The sequence below is a fragment of the Manis javanica genome, chromosome 15, assembly GCF_040802235.1.
Source record: "Manis javanica isolate MJ-LG chromosome 15, MJ_LKY, whole genome shotgun sequence".
NCBI classification, from domain to species: Eukaryota; Metazoa; Chordata; class Mammalia; order Pholidota; family Manidae; genus Manis; species Manis javanica.
In genome coordinates, this window is record NC_133170.1 from 75527771 (window position 1) to 75548931 (window position 21161).

A 21161-nucleotide genomic window follows, 5' to 3' on the forward strand; every position below is an offset into this window, starting at 1 on the left:
ATAAATATGAAGCATGGTACCTGGCACAAAGTAACTATTTAATTAATATTTGTCATTGTGGTGGAGGTTTAAATGTGACAAATTAGAGATGGGTGTAAATATTGATTCCAACATAGGAGACTGACTAAGCAAATTATAACACTTCCATTTATAACATGGAATATTACATAACTATTAGAATCATGCTTTTGAAGAATTTTTATGATGCAGTTAAAATGTTTAAAGAACAATCAGAAGAAAAAAGACAATATAAAGTTGTATATGCAATGAGGTTCACATTCTTTACCAATTAAAAGTACCCACATACCCATATACATACTCTCACATGCATGAACATAAATGGGGGGAAAAAGGCTGGAAAGTACTCCAAAATGTCTATAATGATTTTCTGTAAGTGGCAGGATTTTGGATGGTTATAATATCAAGGTTAAGAGCACAAATTCTACTATCAGGTCCATCCAGGTTTGAATCCTGGTTCTGTTGTTTGCTGCTGTGACACTGATGAAATTATTTACCCTCTGAGCCTCATTTTCCTCATCTGTAAATTGGAAACAATATCATTTACCTCCAAGGGGTTGTTGTGTGAATGTAATGGGATAATATGTACTACCTACTTGATAAATCTTGGCTATTATAATTTCAAGTTTTACTATTATAAAATTTTAGTATTTCCCAATAATAAACATTTAGACCTCATTTCTAGTCCGAAATAAGGACTTTTCTAAAGATGATGAAAAGATAAAAAAAACCTTCAGAAAGAAGAAGGGATTGTAAATTAGTGAATTCTCCTCCACCTCAAAAGATGATTTTTGCTCTAAATCATTCTAATGACCCGGAATGGTCAGCTCTGTAGTTAACTCAAGACAAATGCTGTCTTATTCTGGTGCTTTGCTCTAGTCATAAAAATCTCTAAGGATAGAGAAAGTACAGCTTAGCACAGTCCCTGGCACAAAGTAAATGCTTGGAAAATGTCAGAAGTTCTGTTTTTAGGGGGTCCGATTTTATTGGATTTTTACCTAAGCAGAAAGTCACCTCCTACTTATTTTTTATTGGGATACAGTTGACATGTAATTTTGTGTCAGGTGTATAATGTGTTGGTTTGATACATTTATAAGTTGCCATATGATTGCTGTTGTAGCACTAGCTAACATCTCTGTCATGTCACATAATTATCAGTTACTCTTGGTGAGGGGAAGAATTAAGATCTAGTCTCTTAGATCTTTGATGTTTATAAAACAGTATTGTCTGTAGTCACTATGTTGTGCATTAGATCTCCAGGATTTATTTATCTACTACTTGCAAGTCTGTATCCTTAAACAACATCTCCCTAAATCCCCCAAACTGCAGCCCCTGGTAACCACCCCTCTACTCTGATTTCATAAGTTTAGCTTTTTCAGATTTCATGTATCAGTGATATCACCCAGCATTTGCCTTTCTCTGACTTATCTCACTTAGAATGATGTCCTCAACGTCCATCAGTACTGTCACAAATGGCAGGATTTCCTTCTTTCTCATGACTGAACAACATTCTGTTGTGTGCATAAACTGGTTAATATTTTTATATAATGTATATATCATAAATATGTAATATTTACCTGTACAATGTTAGATTTAACTGCCCCAGGAAAGAATCCCAGAACAGACCACAAAATAGAGAGATAGGCTTCTGTTTCCCAGGGGGCTGTTATACAGAGCTCTTCACAGACCATTACTTTGTCCTGGTCTCAAGCCAGCATGCTCCCACATTAACACCAACTGCTGTTTTCTTCTTCCTTTAACCTTCATTCCAAGCTAGAACCATTACTTGGGACCAATTTGGTCACTGAGGAGGCAGGGTCTATTTTTGTCTGGGTCCCAGTTTCCCAAGGCATTAATGATCTGGGTGTAAACAGGGCTTAACATGAATGAACATAGGCCAATTTCACTGGCTCTTGTCCCTCCCTTCTAAGTCAACTCCCTGCAAAATCCCTTTCTCTATTTCTAGGAGGTGTTTCCCACCTGCTCACACAAAAATCAGATCTATTCTTAACGGTTGTGGGACCTGTATCCTACTTCCAGTGGGCACTGGGGTAACTGTCAGGTGCCCCCAGGCTGCTTCTAAGCCCTGCCACCATCTCTTGTCAGACCCCACCGACTTCTTTGGACTCCATCATTGGTCCCCTGGAGCTCTGAAGCTGCAAAAGCTCTATCACTGGGTCTTGTTTCCTCTTTAAAAGCAAACACAACAGGGTACAGCTTAGTGGTTTTTAGTATCTCCATGAGGTTGTGCAATCATCCCCACCATTCAATTCCAATAAATTTTTATCACCACAAAAAAGAAATCCCATACTCATTATCAGTCACTCCCCATTCACCCTCCTTCCCAGCCCCTGGCAACTACCATTATGCTTTTGGTCTCTGTGAATTTACCTATTCTGGAAAGTTCGTATAAATAGGATCAAACATTATATGATCTTTCATAGCTGGTTTCTTTCACTTAGCATCATAGTTTTCAAGGTTCATCCGTGTTATCACAGGGCTCAGCACTTGCTTCTTTTTCAGGCTGAATAATTTTGCATTGTATGGACATACCATCTTCTGTTTTTCCATGCCTTTGTTGATGGACATTTGGAGAGATTCCCTTTTTTTGTCTTCTATAAATAAAGCTGCTATGAAGAGTCAAGTACATGTTTTTATATGAACATGTGTTATCAGTTTTCTTGGGTATATACCCAGGAGACGAATTGTTGGGTCATATGGTAACTCTGTTTCAGTTTCTGAGGAACCGCCAGACTGTTTCCAAAGCAGCTGCACCATTTTACATTTATATGGACAAGGCTTCTGGTTTCTGCATCCTTAGTAACCCTTTTCATTGTCTATCTTCTTGTAGTCATTCTACTAGCTTTCTTGTTGTGGTTTAAATTTGCATTTCCCTAATGACTAATGGTACTGAGCATATTTTCAAGTGCTTATTGGCCAACTGTATATCTTGTTTGGAGAAATATCTTTTCAGATCTTTGGCCCACTTTTAATTGTGTTGTTTGACATTTTATTGTTGAGTTCTAAGGGCTCTTTATATATTTTGGATACAAGTCCCTTATTGGATATGTAATTTGCAACTATTTCCTCCCCTATAGTGGGCTGTCTGGGCCTTGCTTCTTTCACTGCTTTGTGAACCTTTTGGGGGCTTGCGTCTATATGTCGCTGAATTTTTAGTGAAACCACTCTTTCCTTTTTTGCGTGTAGCCATACTCTCCTTTGGCCCCCAGCATGAACACTGAGCTGGCAACAGATTCAAAGGCAGGTTCAGGCTCTGCACTCAATCCTGAGTTGAATCCCAGCTCCGCCCCTTCCCCTAACTGCTGAGCCTAGGTTTTCCCACTTATTCAATGGACTGGTAATGCAGACCTCTCTGCATTGTTTTCAAGATTAAGGGAAATCCTAATCTCAGAGCCATTCCTTCAAGGCCTTGTATTCCTTCAATTTCAGCTACTACCATATTAAAGATCCACATGCCTACTGTATAAAATTGTCTGTAATAAAATGGGGCATAGCACAATTCATATGCAATTATGCAAATATTGAGGGGCATTCCATTTATGTGAAGAATTAGCAGTGACTTTGGCTTATGCAATGAAAGTTAAAGGCTGGAATTCTTTCACCAGCACTTGACTTTAAGCCAAAAATTCCTCTGGTCATTCAGACAGCAAGCCCATGTCCACCATTCTAAGGCAGAAGTCCACCCTTCCAGAACTCAGACACAGCAGTTAGGTGACTTAGTTTGCTCTCTGTTCTGCCAGTGCCAACATAGCTGGTTCCCTTGGTCAGAAAGTCAAGCTGACCAGTTGTTTTGGTTCAGTGTTTGTTTTTGCTCTGTTTGTGTATCTGTTTGGTTTTCTGTCAGTCCATCCTCATATAAGGGAATTAAGGGAATGCTAAGTTTCAGAGCCTCTATTAGTCACTGGAAATAGTGGTGAGTAAAGAGAAATGGGGTGTGCCTTCCCTCATGGAGCTTCTTGGGAGTGGAGTCAGGCCCTCAATAAGCAACAGAGTAAAATAACTGAGAGACACATCAGCAGCCATGAAAGAAACAAACCAAGGCTGAGTCTGAGCATAGGTCAAGTAGCTATTTAAGATGAGGTGGCCTGAGGAGACTGGCCCGAGGAAGCTGATGTGTAAAATGAGACAGAAGATTTACAGATACTGGCTGCCTGAGGCCGAGAAGGAAGAGGTTCCAAGCAGAGGAAGTGGCCTAAAGGAAGGGGGTGGCGGGCAGGAAGGAGGAAAGTGGTGAGCAAGAGGAAGGCTCCTAAAGAGGTGGAGACGCTTGCAGGGGCCAGAACCCGAGGCCACAGTTAAGAATGTGAGTATCTCAAGGGCAACAGGAAGCCAGAGGGGTTTCAGAGGCACCTGCGGCTTCCAGCTCTTCCACCCACACTAGTGACTTACACTCGGTTCTCCTAAGGTATTATCAGGATCCTACCAGAAAAGCTACCTCCCTCTAAGGTGTCGCTGGCTGCTAAGACTTCACTCGGTTCCCTGTCTCGGGTGACAGAAACCTGTCTTCCGTGCCTCACCAAGGACAAAGAGGACTTAGTGGCAGAACTCTCGGTTTTTATTGAGGGTTTTGATCTTAAAGCTGGGCACGGTCATAAGGGAGGCACGACTGAGCTAGGGGAATGTAGAACATATTGAAGTATGTTTAATAGCTCATTTGTTTTCATTTTCATCAATCAAAGTATGACATGATACTAATAGAATATAATAGCTAATGCTTATTGATACTATTTCCCAAGCATGGCTCTAAGCACTTTCTGTGCATTAGCTCATTTAATCCATAATGACCAGGAAGGCAAAATAAAAAATAACTGACAATGGCTTCCATTGTTATTATTTCGTGTTTGGGGCTAATAGTTTTTTGAGGGTGAATGTGCAAATCCTGAACACATTTGGTGGTAAACAAGAACAAAATGAATGCATTTTTGACAGGGAGATCAGTAGCACAGATTAGGGATATATTTGCCCTATTTTTTTAATCAGTGACCAACTGTTTATTCCATTTAAGTTAAATCAGCTACCTGGTACAGAGTTATCAACAGTGCCTGTAATTTGGCTCTTAGGTTCTTTTGGACATAATAAATTAGTTATTGTAAGGGTTTTGTTAAGGAACTTACTATCATTGGCTTAAGTTTATAGCTCCTTTAGTAAGTTGCTTTTGAAAGCAGAGACATTATTTGCTTCCCTCTATCTTGAGTCTTGGTTTTCTCAGCTGTGAAATGGGAGATAAAATGTATTCCTGTGAGGACTCAATTATATGATGACACGAAGTGGTTGGTCCAGGGCCTGGCCCAGAAAGGTACCCCTTAAATGTTAACTATTATTTTAACATGAGACTTCATTATTATTATTGCTAACAGCCCCTGGCTTCACCTCCAGTCGCATCTCTCTCTCCCCTCCCTCTTTCACTCCTATATTTCAGTCATACTGGGTTTTCTTGAGGGTCTTCAACAGAAAAATGATTTCCCACCCCTACACCTTTGCCGTTGCGCATTCTCTCTGCCAGGAAGACTCCCCCCCTGCCTCCTTCTCAAGTCTTAGAATCTGGGTCTGCCTGCTCCCACCTCAGTAACAGCTTCCTCTCTAATTCCCATTTTTCTTACCTTTTAAATATTCTAGAATCATTTTATTTATTTGAATGTTTACCTACCTATTTTCAGAGAAGAAGCTCCATGTAGGCAGGGAGCAGTACCTGGCACATAGTTGGTGCTCAATAAATAGTTTTTGAATGAATGAATGGCTGTCCACCTAGGATAGTGGGTCTCAACTCTCCTCAGAATGACCTGAGCAGCTTTTAAAAAAGTACTGATGTTGGAGTCCCAATACCAGAGATCCTGATTCAATTTGTCTGGGATGGGGCTTGGGCATAGGAATTTTTTAAAGCTCCTCCAGGGAATTCTAAGGTGCAGCCAGGGTTGGGAACCACCAACACAGGAGAATATAAAAGCATAACTTTGGAGAGTTTCATCTACAAATGTACTTCGCAGCAACCCCATAGGTGATGTTTCATTCTCATCTGGTATCATGTGGGATGCAGCAAGAGTTCTGCTCAAAGACCAGAGAGAAAGGACAAAGTACTTTCCACATTGTCTTGGCTCAGAAGAGTGGAGCCGCTTTACCATCTGATGTAATGTCACGACTTCCTAAAACATTGGATCCACTGGTGTTCAACTCTAGTTATCAAACTTTATGCGGTCATACCAGGTCTCTCCTTCTTAGAAGTGTGGATACCACGAGCTGCCTGGACCTTCTGACAGGTAGCCACGAGGCTTGGCTGCACAGCCTCATGACCCAGTCTTGCTGCTCTCTGCGGCAGCTTTCCTGGGATTGGGCATGGAAACGTTAGTCAACCTCATTTCTGGCTCCTGACTAACCTTCCTTCCATGGAGCTGAGTATCGTGTGTCTATCCAGGGAAGAGATGTATAAATAAGCTTGAAATAACTAGATGCAGTGACCATGGTGTTACTAGTATTTACTACAGGAGGAAGGCACTTGCTCACTTTTCTGTTGAAGTGTGACCTTTGCTGACTCAAGGCAGCTGACCAAGACCCGGATGCTCTTACTAGGTTTTGTAATGACTGTTACATTTTGCCCGCTCAGAGGAAAGGGAAAAGGCACTGGTCCAGTGCCTTATAAAAGGTGCGATGAGAGCCCATTTGTTCTACCCTCCAAGACAGGTTCATTTGCCTCACAAAGGAAAATAAAAACTGGTAAGAAACTGTGGACAGTGAACAGACATAGCAACTTGCTCCCTAGCACCTTAAAATAAGGGTGGTTGGTTTATGAAATTTTGAAGTTTACAGCTCAGAAGGAACTCCAGGCAATGTCCAAGCACCACAAATATAAGCCAAAAGACAATGAACATGGAGGAAGGGTGTGGCTTATAAGGGGTAACATGGCAATCATCATTTCAATCTACATGAGGCAAAATTTCATAGAACTATACACCTACCAAAAAAACAAAGTAAAAACTGGTGAAATCTGAATAAGATATATACCAAAGTTCATAGTATCATACCAATGTTGGTTTCTTGGTTTTGACAAAGTACTGTGGTTAATGTAAGATCTCATGAGGGGAAGCTTGGGTGAAGTACCGTCTTGGTCCTATCTTTGCTACTTTTGGTAAGCCTTAATCTATATCAAAATAGAAGTTATAATCTGGGGGGAAAAAAAGACAAAGGACCAGGAGAAGCTGAGAGAAAATTCTGTAGTATATATAACAGTTTATCTGCTGTGCTATACAGTACAGTTCCCACCAGCCACATGTGACTATGGAGTACTTGAAATATGGCTAATACCACAAGTTTTATAATATTTTGGACATATTGGGTTAAATAAAATGTACATTATGAAGGTTAATTTTACCTATTTTAATTCTTTTAATGTGGCTACTAGAACATTTAAAATTATATATGTGGCTCCCATTATATTTCTATTGCACAGCGCTGACCTATAATATGTAAAAAGTCCCCATAAACCAATGATAAAAAGATAACCAATAGAAAACTAGACAATGGATAGTTGTAAAAAATTTATCAAGAACTGCATTAGACCAATAAACATTCATCCATACAGCATTTATTGATTTCCTTCTATGTTTCAGGTACTGTATTAGTCACCAAGGACAGTTTTAGATATGCTGGTTTGAGAAAGTTTCTCTAATATGACATTTGGGCAGAGGGCTGAAGGATGTACAGAGAGCTCAATCTCACCTTTAATCAAAGAAATGTAATTTTATGATTCTTTTTCACCTATCAGAATGACAAAAAATTAGATAATATACAGCATTGGCAAGGATGTAAGGGAAAGGGCACTTTAAACACCATTAGTGGGAGTGTAAATTTGTGTAGCTTTTTTTGCAGGCAATTTGACTCTATCTCTTCAAATGTAAAAACATCTACCCTTGACTCAGCAATCCCATGCCTAGGAATCCATCCTAAGGAAAGGCTCAAATGTGAGCAAAAATATTTGAATAAGGATGTCCACTGCAGCCTATTGTGTAACGGCAACAAACTTTAAATAACTGAAGTGTCTGTTGGTGAGGTGTGACCATTTCAGTGACAAAAACAAAGCCACTAAAAAGAATAAGACAACTATGCTAGCAATCTTTCTGTAGGTTTGAAGCTGTTTGAAAACAAAAAGTTACTCCAAAAATGTGCCGTGACAAATGAAGATTTTCCCCAAGAAAGGGAAGACAATGCAACCTTAAGAACTCTCTCAATATAACTCAGACCAAAGAACACTCACTTGGAAAGTGGCCCAACCTATATTAATGGGAAAACACATGTTGCAGAACAAGTATAGTATAGGACTATTCATATTTTTGGAATAAAAAGAAAACAATAAAAAACCGAGTGTGTGTATGCACATGTGTATGTGCGTATAACACTATATAGTGTGTTTATATCTAGATAGTACACACACACACACACACACACACACACACTAGACCAAACTAGCTGTGTAACTTTGGACAAATGGCTTCAACCTCTCTGTGCCTCGATTTTTCCATCAGTCACATGGAAACAATAAAGCATCTACCTCATAGGGTTGTTATGAGGACTGATGAGATCCTCCTTGAAAAAAATTTAAACCCTGCCTGGCACAAAAGAAATGCTCAATCAATATTCTCTGCTATCATTTGGATTCTGTCAAAGAAAAACTCAGAGGCTAAAACATTTGGAAAAGAAAAAAAATTTACTTGTAAAGAAATTCAAGGAAACCCAACTTCCAAGTAACCGGCTAGCCAAAGAAAAAGCACAAGTTTTTGAAGGCAATAAATACAAAGTTGCCAAGGTTACCAAGATTTACATAACAAAAGAGTGTCTTTCTTAAGAGATTACAGTATCCACAAAGGAAGTGACCTATGTTAGGCACCAACATAGGGATGAAGGTGTCTTTGCTAAGATTTATGGGAAATACCCAAGGTTTTAATACTGGAGGGATGCAGCTAGACTGACTGACCCTGTTATTCTTGCTTTATCTCAGGGTGCAAATTGCTGTTTCTTTATCTTAACAGCAATACATGATGTGCTGAGTCATAATGGAAGCAGGAGAAATTGGCAGTTTTCCTTTCATATTATCTGTGGGAAAAATAATTTTAGAAGCAAACACACCAAATTGTTAACAATGTTTATCTCTGGGAAATAGGATTGGGAGGAAGTTTCCTATTTTCTTGTATAAGCTTCTGTGGCATTTGAATGCTGTCCATGTTCACAGACTACATTTGTAAATTCTAAAAGAACTGATACAATCATATACATTTTAAATATCTAAGCCACCCCATTTCTTTCTAGTTCTTCCATGATAGATGGGATAGTTTGCTTTCTAACCTCTTCAGAAAAAGATTGATAAACTATGCGTTTCTCTAAAATCCATTTCCACCACTTCAGTCTGCAGCATCTGCCAGGAGTCCCTGAGCTTGTGGCTCCCACTGAGAGAAGAAAAGAGGGAGGAATTGGTTCCGCCTCATTGTTAGATCTCCACCCTGAACCCTGAGACCCCCAAACAGTGAAGTCCCTCAGAGCGAAATCTGAGAGTTCCGAAGCCTCCCACCCTCATCCTGCCCCTCACCTTTTCTCCCTATATTTACCCAACCCGTGGGCCAGTGTTAACCATTTGCACGTGCTTACTCATTGGCTCCTCCAGTGTGAAAAAGGTGCTCTTGCTATTGTCCCCAATACAGATAGGGACCCTGAGACTTAGGGAGCTTGGTAACTTGCTCTAATTCTCACAGCTGATAACACACAGAATTTAATCTCAGGTCCCTCTGAGTTTAGAGCCAATGCCATGTTACACACTCCCTTGGGGGAAATGTTAAGGTGGCGAGCATCTTGACCTTGCAGGACATAAAGGATAGCTGCCTAGACCAAAGGTTTCCAACCCTAAGAAGCTTTAAAAAAAAAAAAAAAACATACTGTGGCAACAACCAAATATTCATCAGCAAATGGATAAAGAAATTTTCTATATTCATCCAATGGAATATTATTCAGTCTTAGAAATGAAGGAGGTTCTGACACATGCTACAACATGGATGAATCTTGAAGACATATACTAAGTGAAAGAAATCAGACACAAAAGGACAAATACTGTCTGATTCCACTTATCCAAGGGACCTAGAGTAATCAAATCCACAGAGACAGGAAGGAGAATGGTGGGTGCCCAGCGCTAGGGGAGAGGGAATAGGGAGCTAGTGTTTAATGGGTGCAGACGTTCAGTTTGAGATGATGGATGATGGAGATGGTGCACAAGAATGTGAATGTACTTAACACCACTAAATTACACACTAAGAAAAGAGTAGAAATGGTAAATCTTTATATATAAATGTGTATTTCACCACAATTTTTTTAAAACACAACTGGCTGGTCTCCACACCAGTTAAATCAGAATCTCTTCCAGACAGATCCAGCCATGTGGGTTTTTTGTTGTTGTTGTTGTTGTTGTTGTTTTTAATGCTACCTGTTTCTGATGAGCACTGAGGATTGAGAACTCCAGAATTCAGGACTTGGAATTCTGGAACTCACCCTGCTGGCAGTCGCTGATGTCATTGCAGGGTCCCATTTTCCCATTCACACAGAGATCTGAAAGCTAGTCCTCTCATTGCTGAGTCTCCCAGCCTGTTGCTGACTGAGGTGGCTGGAATCCAAGAATTAATGGAAAGCTCTGGAAGCAGAAAGCTCTGTGGTATACTAGGTGTTTCTCTGGCTTTGTAATTGCCTGCATATGCCTCATCCCCCTTAATCATCCAGGAAGAAGAGCAATTATTACTGAATTTCTGTGACTTCAGGATCAAGAATAGAGTTCCCACTGATATCTATGGCCCACTGCACCAGTCGTGTCCCTCTGTCCATCTGTCCATACTTATGACTACATATTCCCAGGCTTATTTGAGTGGCAGTACAACTTTGGGGAGATGCTCAGCAGTGGGAGTTATGATAAAGAGGACTCATTATAAGATTGCTCAGCTGGTCTGGCCTCTGGCTCAGCAGTAAATGTTCTCTGAGCACCTCTACTTTGCCTGGCACCAGGCTAGGTTCTAGGGGGGGACCCCATGATGCCTTCAATGAACTTACATTCTATAGGAAAATGGACATATTCATTCACCCATTCACCCAATACCTCTTCCTTGAGCTCCCACAATATACCAGATGCTTGCTCAAAATACTAGAAAAACAGAATCCGCGTCCCGGAAGGAGCGAACCTGTGGCATTCGAACCATGACTCCTCCAGCTAAGCACAGAACCAAGATGGATGATATTGTGGTTGTAGCTCAGGGCTCCCAGGCCTCCCGGAATGTCAGCAATGATCCTGACGTCATCAAGCTGCAAGAGATTCCAACCTTCCAGCTGCTTTTGAAAGATTGATATGATACATCTTTATCCAAGTCATTATGATGAAAAAGAAAAAGAGCTTGCTCCCTTTTAAAATGTGTATAGACTATTATTGTGTCTTCAGCAAACTAAATATTTTCAAGATAAGCCCACAAGAAAATCTCAGGTAAGGTGCTACAAAAGAAAAAAAGAAAGATGCTACAGAGTTCTGACCTTGACTTCTATCTTATTAAATATCACATCAGTTGACTTATCTCCTACCAAAGAACCCTGGACATACTAGCTCCTCATTAAAGATTGTTGATTGACCTTAAAAAAAGACATAGAACATTGCTAATTATCAGGAAAATGCAAATTAAAACCACAATAAGATATCCCCTCACACCAGTTTGGATGGCCAACATAGAAAAGAATAGGAACAACAAATGCTGGTGAGGATGTGGAGAAAGGGGAACCCTCCTACACTGCTGGTGGGAATGTAAGCTAGTTCAGCCACTGTGGAAAGCAGTATGGAGGTTCCTCAAAAAACTCAAAATAGAAATACCATTTGACCCAGGAATTCTACTTCTAGGAATTTACCCTAAGAATGCAGGAGCCCAGTTTGAAAAAGACATATGGACCCCTGTTTATCACAGCACTATTTACGACAGCCAAGAAATGGAAGCAACCTAAGTGTCCATCAGTAGATGAATGGATAAAGAAGATGTGGTACATATACACAATGGAGTATTATTCAGCCATAAGAAGAAAACAAATCCTACCATTTGCAACAACATGGATGGAGCTAGAGGGTATTATGCTCAGAGAAATAAGCCAGGCGGAGAAAGACAAGTACCAAATGATTTCACTCATCTGTGGAGCATAAGAACAAAGCAAAAACTGAAGGAACAAAACAGCAGCAGAATCACAGAACCCAAGAATGGACTAACAGATGGGCAGAGGATATAAGGAGACAGTTCTCCAAAGAAGAAATTCAGATGGCCAACAGACACATGAAAAGATGCTCCACATCACTAATCATCAGGGAAATGCAAATTAAAACCACAATGAGATATCACCTCACACCAGTAAGGATGGCCAGTATCAAAAAGATTAAGAACAACAAATGCTGGCGAGGATGCAGAGAAAGGGGAACCCTCCTACACTGCTGGTGGGAATGTAAGCTAGTTCAACCATTGTGGAAAGCAATATGGAGGTTCCTCAAAAAACTAAAAATAGAAATACCATTTGACCCTGGAATCCCACTCCTTGGAATTTACCCAAAGAATACAACTTCTCAGATTCAAAAAGACATATGCACTCCTATGTTTATCACCGCACTTTTTATAATAGCCAAGATTTGGAAGCAACCTAAGTGTCCATCAGTAGATGAATGGATAAAGAACAGTAGATGAATGGATAAAGAAGATGTGGTACATATATACAATGGAATACTATTCAGCCATAAGAAAGAAACAAATTTTACCATTTGCAACAACATGGATGGAGCTGGAGGACATGATGCTCAGTGAAATAAGCCAGGTGGAGAAAGACAAATGCCAAATGATTTCCCTCATTTGTGAAGTATAACAATGAAGCAAAACTGAAGGAGCAAAATGGTAGCAGAGTCAGAGACTCCAAGAATGAACTAATGGTTACCAAAGGGGAGGGGTGAGGAAGGGTGGGTGGGGAGGGAGGGAGAAGGGGACTGAGGGGTATTATGTTTAGGACACATGGTGTAGGGGATCACGGGGAGAACAGTGTATTAGAGAAGGGACATAGTGGATCTCTGGCAACTTGCTGCCCTGATGGACAGTGACTGCCTTGGGGTATGGATGGGGACTTAATAATATGGGTAAATGTTGTAACCACATTGTTTTTCACATGAAAGCTTCAGAAGAGTGTATATCAATCATACCTTAATAAAAAATTTAAAAAAAATACTAGAAAAACAGGCAATTTAAAAATATTTATCAAGTCTGGCAGGAGCTCAGATCAGAAGGGATGCTCTGTTGGGCCCAGTGGTCACCTTTAAGTTGCTGTATCATGAGGAAGTCTGGGGGAATTCAGAGGAGGGGCCAAGATGGCTGAGACACAGGGAGAGGTAGCTGCTATTTACCAGCCAGTACAGAAACATTTCAGTATTTTAACTGCTGGGAAAACCATGTGGATTGGTACCAGTTGAATGACAGCTTGGCTTGGGCATGGAGGTAAACAGTCCAGCCAAGGTCCCTGACCTCATGGATTGACCTTCAATGCAGGAATAGGTGAACTTTTACTGTAATGGGCCAAATAGTAAGTATTTTAGGCCTTGCTGGCGGTATGGTCTCTGTCCCAGCTACTCAAGTTGTCATAGCACAAAAAGAGGCCACAGGCAATAAAAAACCTATGAGCGTGGCTGTGTTCCAAACAAACTTTATTGACAAAAACAGCAGGCTGAATTTGGCCCATGGGCCATAGTTTGCAAACCCCTGTTCTAGTGGGTGAGACAGAATATCCATTCATCCTTTCATTCTACAAATATTTATCAAGCATCTTCTACAAGGCAAACTTTGCGCTGGGCCCTGGTATACTGTGCTGAACAAGGTAGGTAATGATCCTTGTCCACGTGGCACTTATACTCTAATCTGAGAGGCCCCACCGCTTTAATATGCTATGGTAAATACCGAGATGAAAGGAATCAGGAAATACAGAAGGGAAAGTTAACTCAGCCACGGAGCTCAGGGAAAGCTTCCTGGAGGAGGGGATAACCATGTTGCCTGCTGATATCAGCCCGAGAAGCACATGTCTTTCCTCTCAGTTGTCTGTTATCACCAGCTCTTTCCTTGTGTCCCCCAGTCTCTGAACAGCTACAACGATGGGGACATCGAAGGATCCAAGCGTCTCGGGAGGAACGCCAAGTGGGTGGCCATTGCCTCCATCATCATCGGCCTTCTCATCATCGCTATTTCCTGTGCAGTACACTTCACGAGGAAGTAAGTCGGTTTTTTTAACCCACTCCCGCCCCCACCCCACTGATGTAAAATGCCTTTTCTTGAATGCCTGTTAGCATTTATTAGGATACGCTAGGTTACCCTCTGGTAACAAACGATCCCAAGCAAGAGTTTTCACTTTTTTTCTTCACGCGTGTTATTCTTCACGCGTGTTAAGGGGCTGTGTTAGTTTGCGGAGGGACTTCCCCCCACCCACGTCCCCAAGAGCCCGGGGTTTCCGAAGCTCCATCACCTTGGAGCTGCTCTGTCTAGAACAGGAGTCAATAAACTTTTTCTATAACAAGTCACATAGTAAATATTTCAGGCCTCCATTACCATCCTAGTCGAAGCTACTTAACTCCACCATTTTAGCACAAAAGCAGCCGTACGTACAATGTGAAAATGAGTGGGTGTGGCTGTGTTCGATAACACTTTAAATAAAAAACAGGTAGTTGGCCCATGGGTACCACGGGTTGGCCCACTGGTAGTTTTCCAATGTCTGATCTAGAACATGAGGTCTCCTCAGGCTAAGGCAAGAGAGAAGAAAACCAGAGAATTCTGCATGCATTCCCACTGCCTCAAGCCCTGGTCATTTAGCCCATAATTTATTGGCTAAAACCAGCCACTTAGTTCTACCTATTGGTGAGAGAGTGGGAAATGTGGGAGACTAAGTGGCATATTTAGTATTATTTTATCTGCCTTATCATCTGACCTGCTAAATGATTTCCCACATGATTTTCCATTCAATAAGACCATCTGTTCTTAGGTTAAGGGCAGAAGGGTCACCACATATTTTTGGTATTGCCAGTGAGTTCTCATCTCATAAAGAGATGGATGCTAGTGACATTTCTGTCTGTATTTAGACAGATTTATTCTGATGTCTCTAACCAGCTGGCATGGGCTCCATCTTCTAGAATCAATGACCTTTTCATCAGAGGTTTGACAGAGAGCAAGGTCACATGGTGGACATCCAAGATCCAGATATGGCAAGCCCAGGCCCATCTCTGTCTTACTGTAAAGCTACTGGCAAGGCAGATAAGAACTCCGAGAAATCCTTTAGCTCTTCTGCCAGGACAGCATGGTTATTGCTACACCATTTCCCTTGAGATGAGAAGGTCAGCCTCTTCAGCTTGGTTTCAGGAGGGGTTCATTAGGTGGGTGAGAGGGAAAGGGGACACCCATTAGCCCCCTTCAGCCTGCCAGGTCAGCCAACCCAAGAGGGTGGTGGATGTCACAGTAATTCAACTTCCTATCAGACAAGTCAGGTCCAGAAGCAATCAGGCAATTGGATGAAGGGAACAATATTGAAATAGGAAGTGTCACAAAGGAAAAAAGAAATGGCTTTGGCCAAAGAGAGGAAAAAAGGATTCTAAATAGCAAAGGAACCTCAAGGTTTCTGGCTGCAAGATGGCCAGTTGCTGATGTTGGTCTGTGGAGAAGATGGATGGGAGTAGATGTAAACATGTGACTTTATTCTTTGAGGAAGGCACGGTGCGCTGTGTATGTGTGCGTGGGCCTGCAGAGCACGGCCTGCAGGTCTGGCCCAAGACTTCCTGGGTACAGGTTCCCTCTCCACCCCACTTACTTCAGCCAACTGCCTGACCTTCCTCTGCCTCAGTTTCCTCCTCTATAATATGGGGATTATAGCAGTACTCATTTAGTAAAGCTATCATGAAGGTTGATTAGATGACCCACAGAAGGTGTACAGCTAGGTGTCTGTTCCTTAGTTGTTGCACAAAAAAATGTAAACCATTTATTAGTCCTATTACTACTATTATTAATGTAACTAGGAGAGGACCTCAGAATTTAAGATGCTACCACAGAGTTCAAGGCTTAGAATACAGCATCCAAACTCAAAAGGCAGCATCCTAGGAAAGTGATGCCAAGTCTTAGCTTATCTCTTAGGGATTTGCGAGAATATGTACTGTCCAGATCAGTGTTTGGGCTAAGTGGGTTATAATAATCCCAGCTGACACTGACATAGAACTTACCATATACCAGCAACTGTCTTAAGCTCTTGCATAAATTAATCTTCATTGAATCCTCACAGCAACACCATGCAGTAGGTATTATTGCCCCCATTTTGCAGATGAGGAAACTGAGGCTCAGAAAAGTGAAGTGACTTACCTGAAGTCTCACAGCTAGTTAGTGGTCAAGGCAGAGTTTAAACCTGAAATAATAAGGCTTTGGAAACTGTTCTTAACCACAGTGCCACACCACCTCCAAGCCAACATGTCCCTTCTAGTACTGGGCAGCAACAAAGGCCATTAGATGGTACTCACCTCGTAGCCGTCTCCAGAACTGACTTATATGGGGGTGGTAAGGTGAGATTTCAACCTGCAAAAGAGTATGCGATGAGTCAGGACCAAGGGTAACAAAATCAAAGTATTGTAGGTGTTGTCCAGAAACATAAATAAATGAAGCAGGCTGGTTGTAGGACAATAGGGAATGGTGGGGACTGTGGTGAATTTAAGAACACAGTTGGAAGGGAGCAGCCACCACTCTGCCCCAGCTAATTGTTACCACTTAGAACACAGACCCCACAGGGCCTATTTTTCAAATGACATTGGAAATCTGGGTTTTCATTTCAAATCTCCTGATTTTTAGATGTTGACAACCAATTCACATTATTTAAACACATGGTGAGGGCCAAAAACAAGACAAAACACAAAAACTGTCTCTGTAGCCTGGAACTTACTAACTTTGTTGTCTCTGGTAGACAGTTTGGCTTTCAAAGATCAGTTTGCCCATTAGGTAAAATCACCCAAGAAGTTTTACAAAGGACCCAGGAGCCTCCATATATGGGGACTTTCTCTGGTCTAAACATAAATGTTTCTATTTGGACACAAAGCATCGATGTGTATGTTTGTGATTGAGGTTTTGTTAGTAGTTGTAAAAGATAGGAGAGGAGGTCACCTGTCCATCCCTATTTCCTAAAAGGCAGTGTTCACAGTGTTAGAGTCTGGACTTCAAATCCTAGCTCTCTACCACACAGACTTCCCTGGCAAGTTATTAAATCCTCTGAGCCTCAATTTCCCTATCTATAAAGTGAGGGTAGAATTGTAGAATTATTTACCCATCTATATGGTCAGTTCCTTTTAGATATCTTTCCCTCCAAGTTATCAAAGAAAAAAATTTTCCCAGAGTTCAAATCCCATGGAGAGGCTCAAATTTAAAGCTTTTTTGGTGTGTGTGTGTGTGTGTGTGTGTGTGTGTGTGTGTGTGTGTGTGTGTGTATGAAAGAGAACAAGAAACTAGCCTAGAGAGAATGAAATCAATTCTATCTTCCATTAAGACCAATAACGGGCCAGTTTCTCAGTAGTCCTTTGAAATAAAATTTCCTAGCCCTATGAAGAATTTCATGGCGATGTGGAATACTAAAGCAGAAGTTCCCAAACTTTGGGCTGCAAAAGTGTCACCTGGGGAGGTTTAAAAGTTGGCATCGAAGCCCCACCTTCAAGGATTCCAAGACATTAAATCAGCAATGAGGCCCAAGAATCTGCATTTTCCAGCTTCCAGCTCCCACGCTGGGATTCAGACACAGGTGGCCAGCAGCCACTCTTTGCCAGACTTCCCCTCTCCCAAATCCGAATGAAGAACACGCTGATAGTAGCCAGCCTCTAACAGAGTGGTCAGTTTTCATTTACATCAGCAAACTCACCCTAATGTGTTGTAACTGACTCAGTGCCAAGGAGGGGAGTCAAGTTACCGTCTAGGAGACAGACCCAAGGGATGCTCTTTTGTAACAATCTGAAAGGCAGCAAGGACTTCCACAGAAAGGCAGGGAAAATCTGACATTAGAGGAAACTAAGTCTGGAGATGAGACAGAAAGCCTTGAATATGTGAGTTTCATACTGAATTTCTGAGTTACATTCAGAAAAACTGTTGAACTAAACCATTGCCTTTTTTAAATTGTGAAGTCCTGCCTTTCAAAAAATTGTCCTTTATACTTATCAATAATGAATTCTTTCTCCCCTAAATGATTGAAATTCCAGGTTGTTTACTTTCTTGAATAGACTCAGGTCACGATAGTCTTTACCCAAACTCATAAAAAGGTCTCATTCATCCTAATTTTACAGGATATCTATGTAAACTATGTGGTGGTTGGAGCAAAGAAAGTTTCATGACATCAAATCCATATGAGCTGGGAATCACTGAACTAAAATATTCAACATCTTTGGAAAGGATGCTTTGCTGACACAAGTTTTCTGATCCAAACAGAATCAGAGATTCACAGTCTCTCAAAGTCAGAAAATTCCCTCCTCTCAAGTTGCTAGAGAAAGCAGAGAAATGAATTACACAGAGGTAAAACATTTAAATGCTTCAGTAGTGTACTGATCAATCTCATCATTCAAGTCCCCAGCCTAAGTCGACATATCCCAGGCTTATACTTTCTGCTGGTACCTTGAGGATTCAAGCAAGGGTAGGTTATTCCAGTCATGTTTCTCAAAGCCCCAGACCACCTATGACAGATTCAGCTGGGAATGTTTGTAAAAATGCAGATTCCTGGGTCCCAGTCAAGTACCTCCAAAAGTTCACCAAAATAGTTCTAACTATTCTACCGTTACAGAACTACTGTTCTAGGGCTTTGCATGTAATGGTGGATATTCTGGGTGGACATATGCCACAAAATAGGACTTTTTCACATCCCTAGGATACTCAGTAGAAGCTTCAGCTGTTCCCTCTACTTCCCCCTGCCCTCCAGAAAGTTGACACCCTCCCAGATTTCCTCTTCCTTCTGTCCTCATGATCAGGTTCGTGGACACGTGTCTGATGCTTCGTCAGTCAAACTTCCTTTGCAGCAAAACCAGTTGACAAAGCTTGGGTGTGAGGGAGAGAAGTGTTGTCTTCCACAAAAATGACAGATGATACCAGGTGGTGTATCATCTTCCTGGGGGGGTGAGCCTCTAATGTCAGGGCATAAGGGGAGGATTGAGTGTAATCAAAATTAATCTTGGAAGCGTCCCTAGGTGGGCACCCTACTAGAGACTCACACTCCATGTCTTGATCAGCTTACTTTAGCCAGGTGTTCCCTCCAGTGCTGGAAGAGGTGCCATTCCTCAGGCTGAGCATCAGCTGAAGGAGCTGGCTGCATAGGAATCACGGCACATACTCAAACCCTGGAACCGTGCTCTGAGCTCACACAAGAGTAGGAGTCATATACCCACCCGTGCTCACAAGTGCGGAGCGGGATGATAACCAGAATCTCCGGCTGCACTGAACCAGTTGCTTTTTTCTCTTTGAGGGGCATGAATACTTCATTTACTAAAACTTAAACATGCACGGAAAACAGTTTCACTGATCTTACATCTCTGGGTAGTCTTCTACATACCTAAACAGCCAGGCACACCCACGCACTGTGCATTAAAAATGCTTGTTTGTCATTCTTAGCGATAAAAGCGTTCATATTCCAAGTTTCCATTAAGGAAGAACATAGTCTCTAAACAGGGTTAAGGGCCCCAGACTGTCTCCCATTAGCAGGCACAGAGTTAGTAGATATTTTAACCCATTATGCTCTGGTACAGCTTCTGCCTTATAAACAAACTAGAATGAGTCCTTTCCTGGCCTCAAAATAGACTTCAGTTGCATTAGGACTGGGAAATAAGCATATGAATCAAGGTGGGCAAGAAGCAAGAAGTTGGGGTTCTTACAAAACACAAAGTGAATCCATCTCCTTTCCTGTGTTATTGCCTGGAGTGATGCTTCCTGGGGATTGCTTTTCACAGCTGCCTCCTCAGAGATGGGTTTTTGATTCCATGATGAAAATTGGGGAACATTATCTATCTCCATTCAGAAGGTCAGAAGGGCCTTTCTTTGTTGGCCCAGATAAGCTGTGGCAAGGGTAAGTCACCCCTAAGTCATCATCAACCATGGAAAGAGCTTTACTTTGACCAGGATATAAACTGGTGGACACTGACAAAGAAATAAAAATAAACATGAAAAATATATCCAGCCTTTCTGGTAACCGGTAATGGGCAACACAAACTAAAGCAAAAATGAAATACTGTATTTTTTTCTGTCTGCCAGAGTGAAACAATTAAAAAGATGGATAACATCAAGGCTGGTGAGAGTGTGAAGAATTGGATGCAACACTGTTAGTGGAAGGGTAAACTGGGACAGGTCAATTTGGATGTATCTTTTAAACTAAAAATCCATGTGCCCACCCAGCAATTCTACTTTTCAGGATCCCCCCTTGATACAGGTGCATAAAAAGCAGGTCAAACAGTAGTTCTCATCCCTAGCTGCACATTAGAATCACCTGGGGAGCTTTAAAAAATACCAGCACCTGGGGCCCACCCTGGACAAGTTAAATTAGAACCTCCCATGACAGGGATGGGCACTGTAGGATTTTAGGGCTTTCCAGATGATTCTAAAGTGCAGCCAGGGTTGAGAACCAAGGATATGCAGTAATGTTCATTGCAGTTGGGTTTGAAATAGGGGAAACCTTGCCACATCCTAATGCCCATCAGTGGGAGAATGGTTAAATACACAGTGGTTCATTCATAGGCTGGACCACCACAGTGCAATGTAAACATGGAACTGTCTCCCTAACTATGACTTTCCAACTGCAGGAACATTTTCATTTCCATCAATGCCCATAATAATAGAGCATGACACTTAAGGGTGCTTACTTTGAAGCTAGGCTATTGGGGTTTAAATCCAGGTTCTGCCTCTAAGTAGTTGTGTGCCCTTGGGCATGTCTTTTAACCAGGCTGTGCCTCAGTTCTCTCATCTATAAAATGGGGATAAAACAGTACTTATCTCATAGGGCTGTGAGGGTTATTGTTATGATCACCAGCAACAAGAGCAGTGGCTGGCATGTAAATTTGTTGAATGAATGTA

The 21161-nt window shown here is 41.5% G+C and overlaps 1 protein-coding gene across 3 annotated transcripts in view; it reads left to right on the forward strand.

The window, feature by feature from the left end:
- Positions 1 to 21161, forward strand: part of TMEM233 (transmembrane protein 233) — a 34804-nt gene that overhangs the window by 11205 nt on the left and 2438 nt on the right. For 2 of the 3 annotated variants that reach the window (XM_073222727.1, XM_073222728.1), the window contains exons 2-3: positions 14185 to 14321; positions 19073 to 19193. In XM_073222727.1, the coding sequence (XP_073078828.1) occupies positions 14185 to 14321; positions 19073 to 19133 (198 nt within the window). In that variant the 3' untranslated portion in view covers positions 19134 to 19193. The remainder of the gene's footprint in view (positions 1 to 14184; positions 14322 to 19072; positions 19194 to 21161) is intronic. The other variant, XM_017642205.3, reaches the window with a different exon arrangement.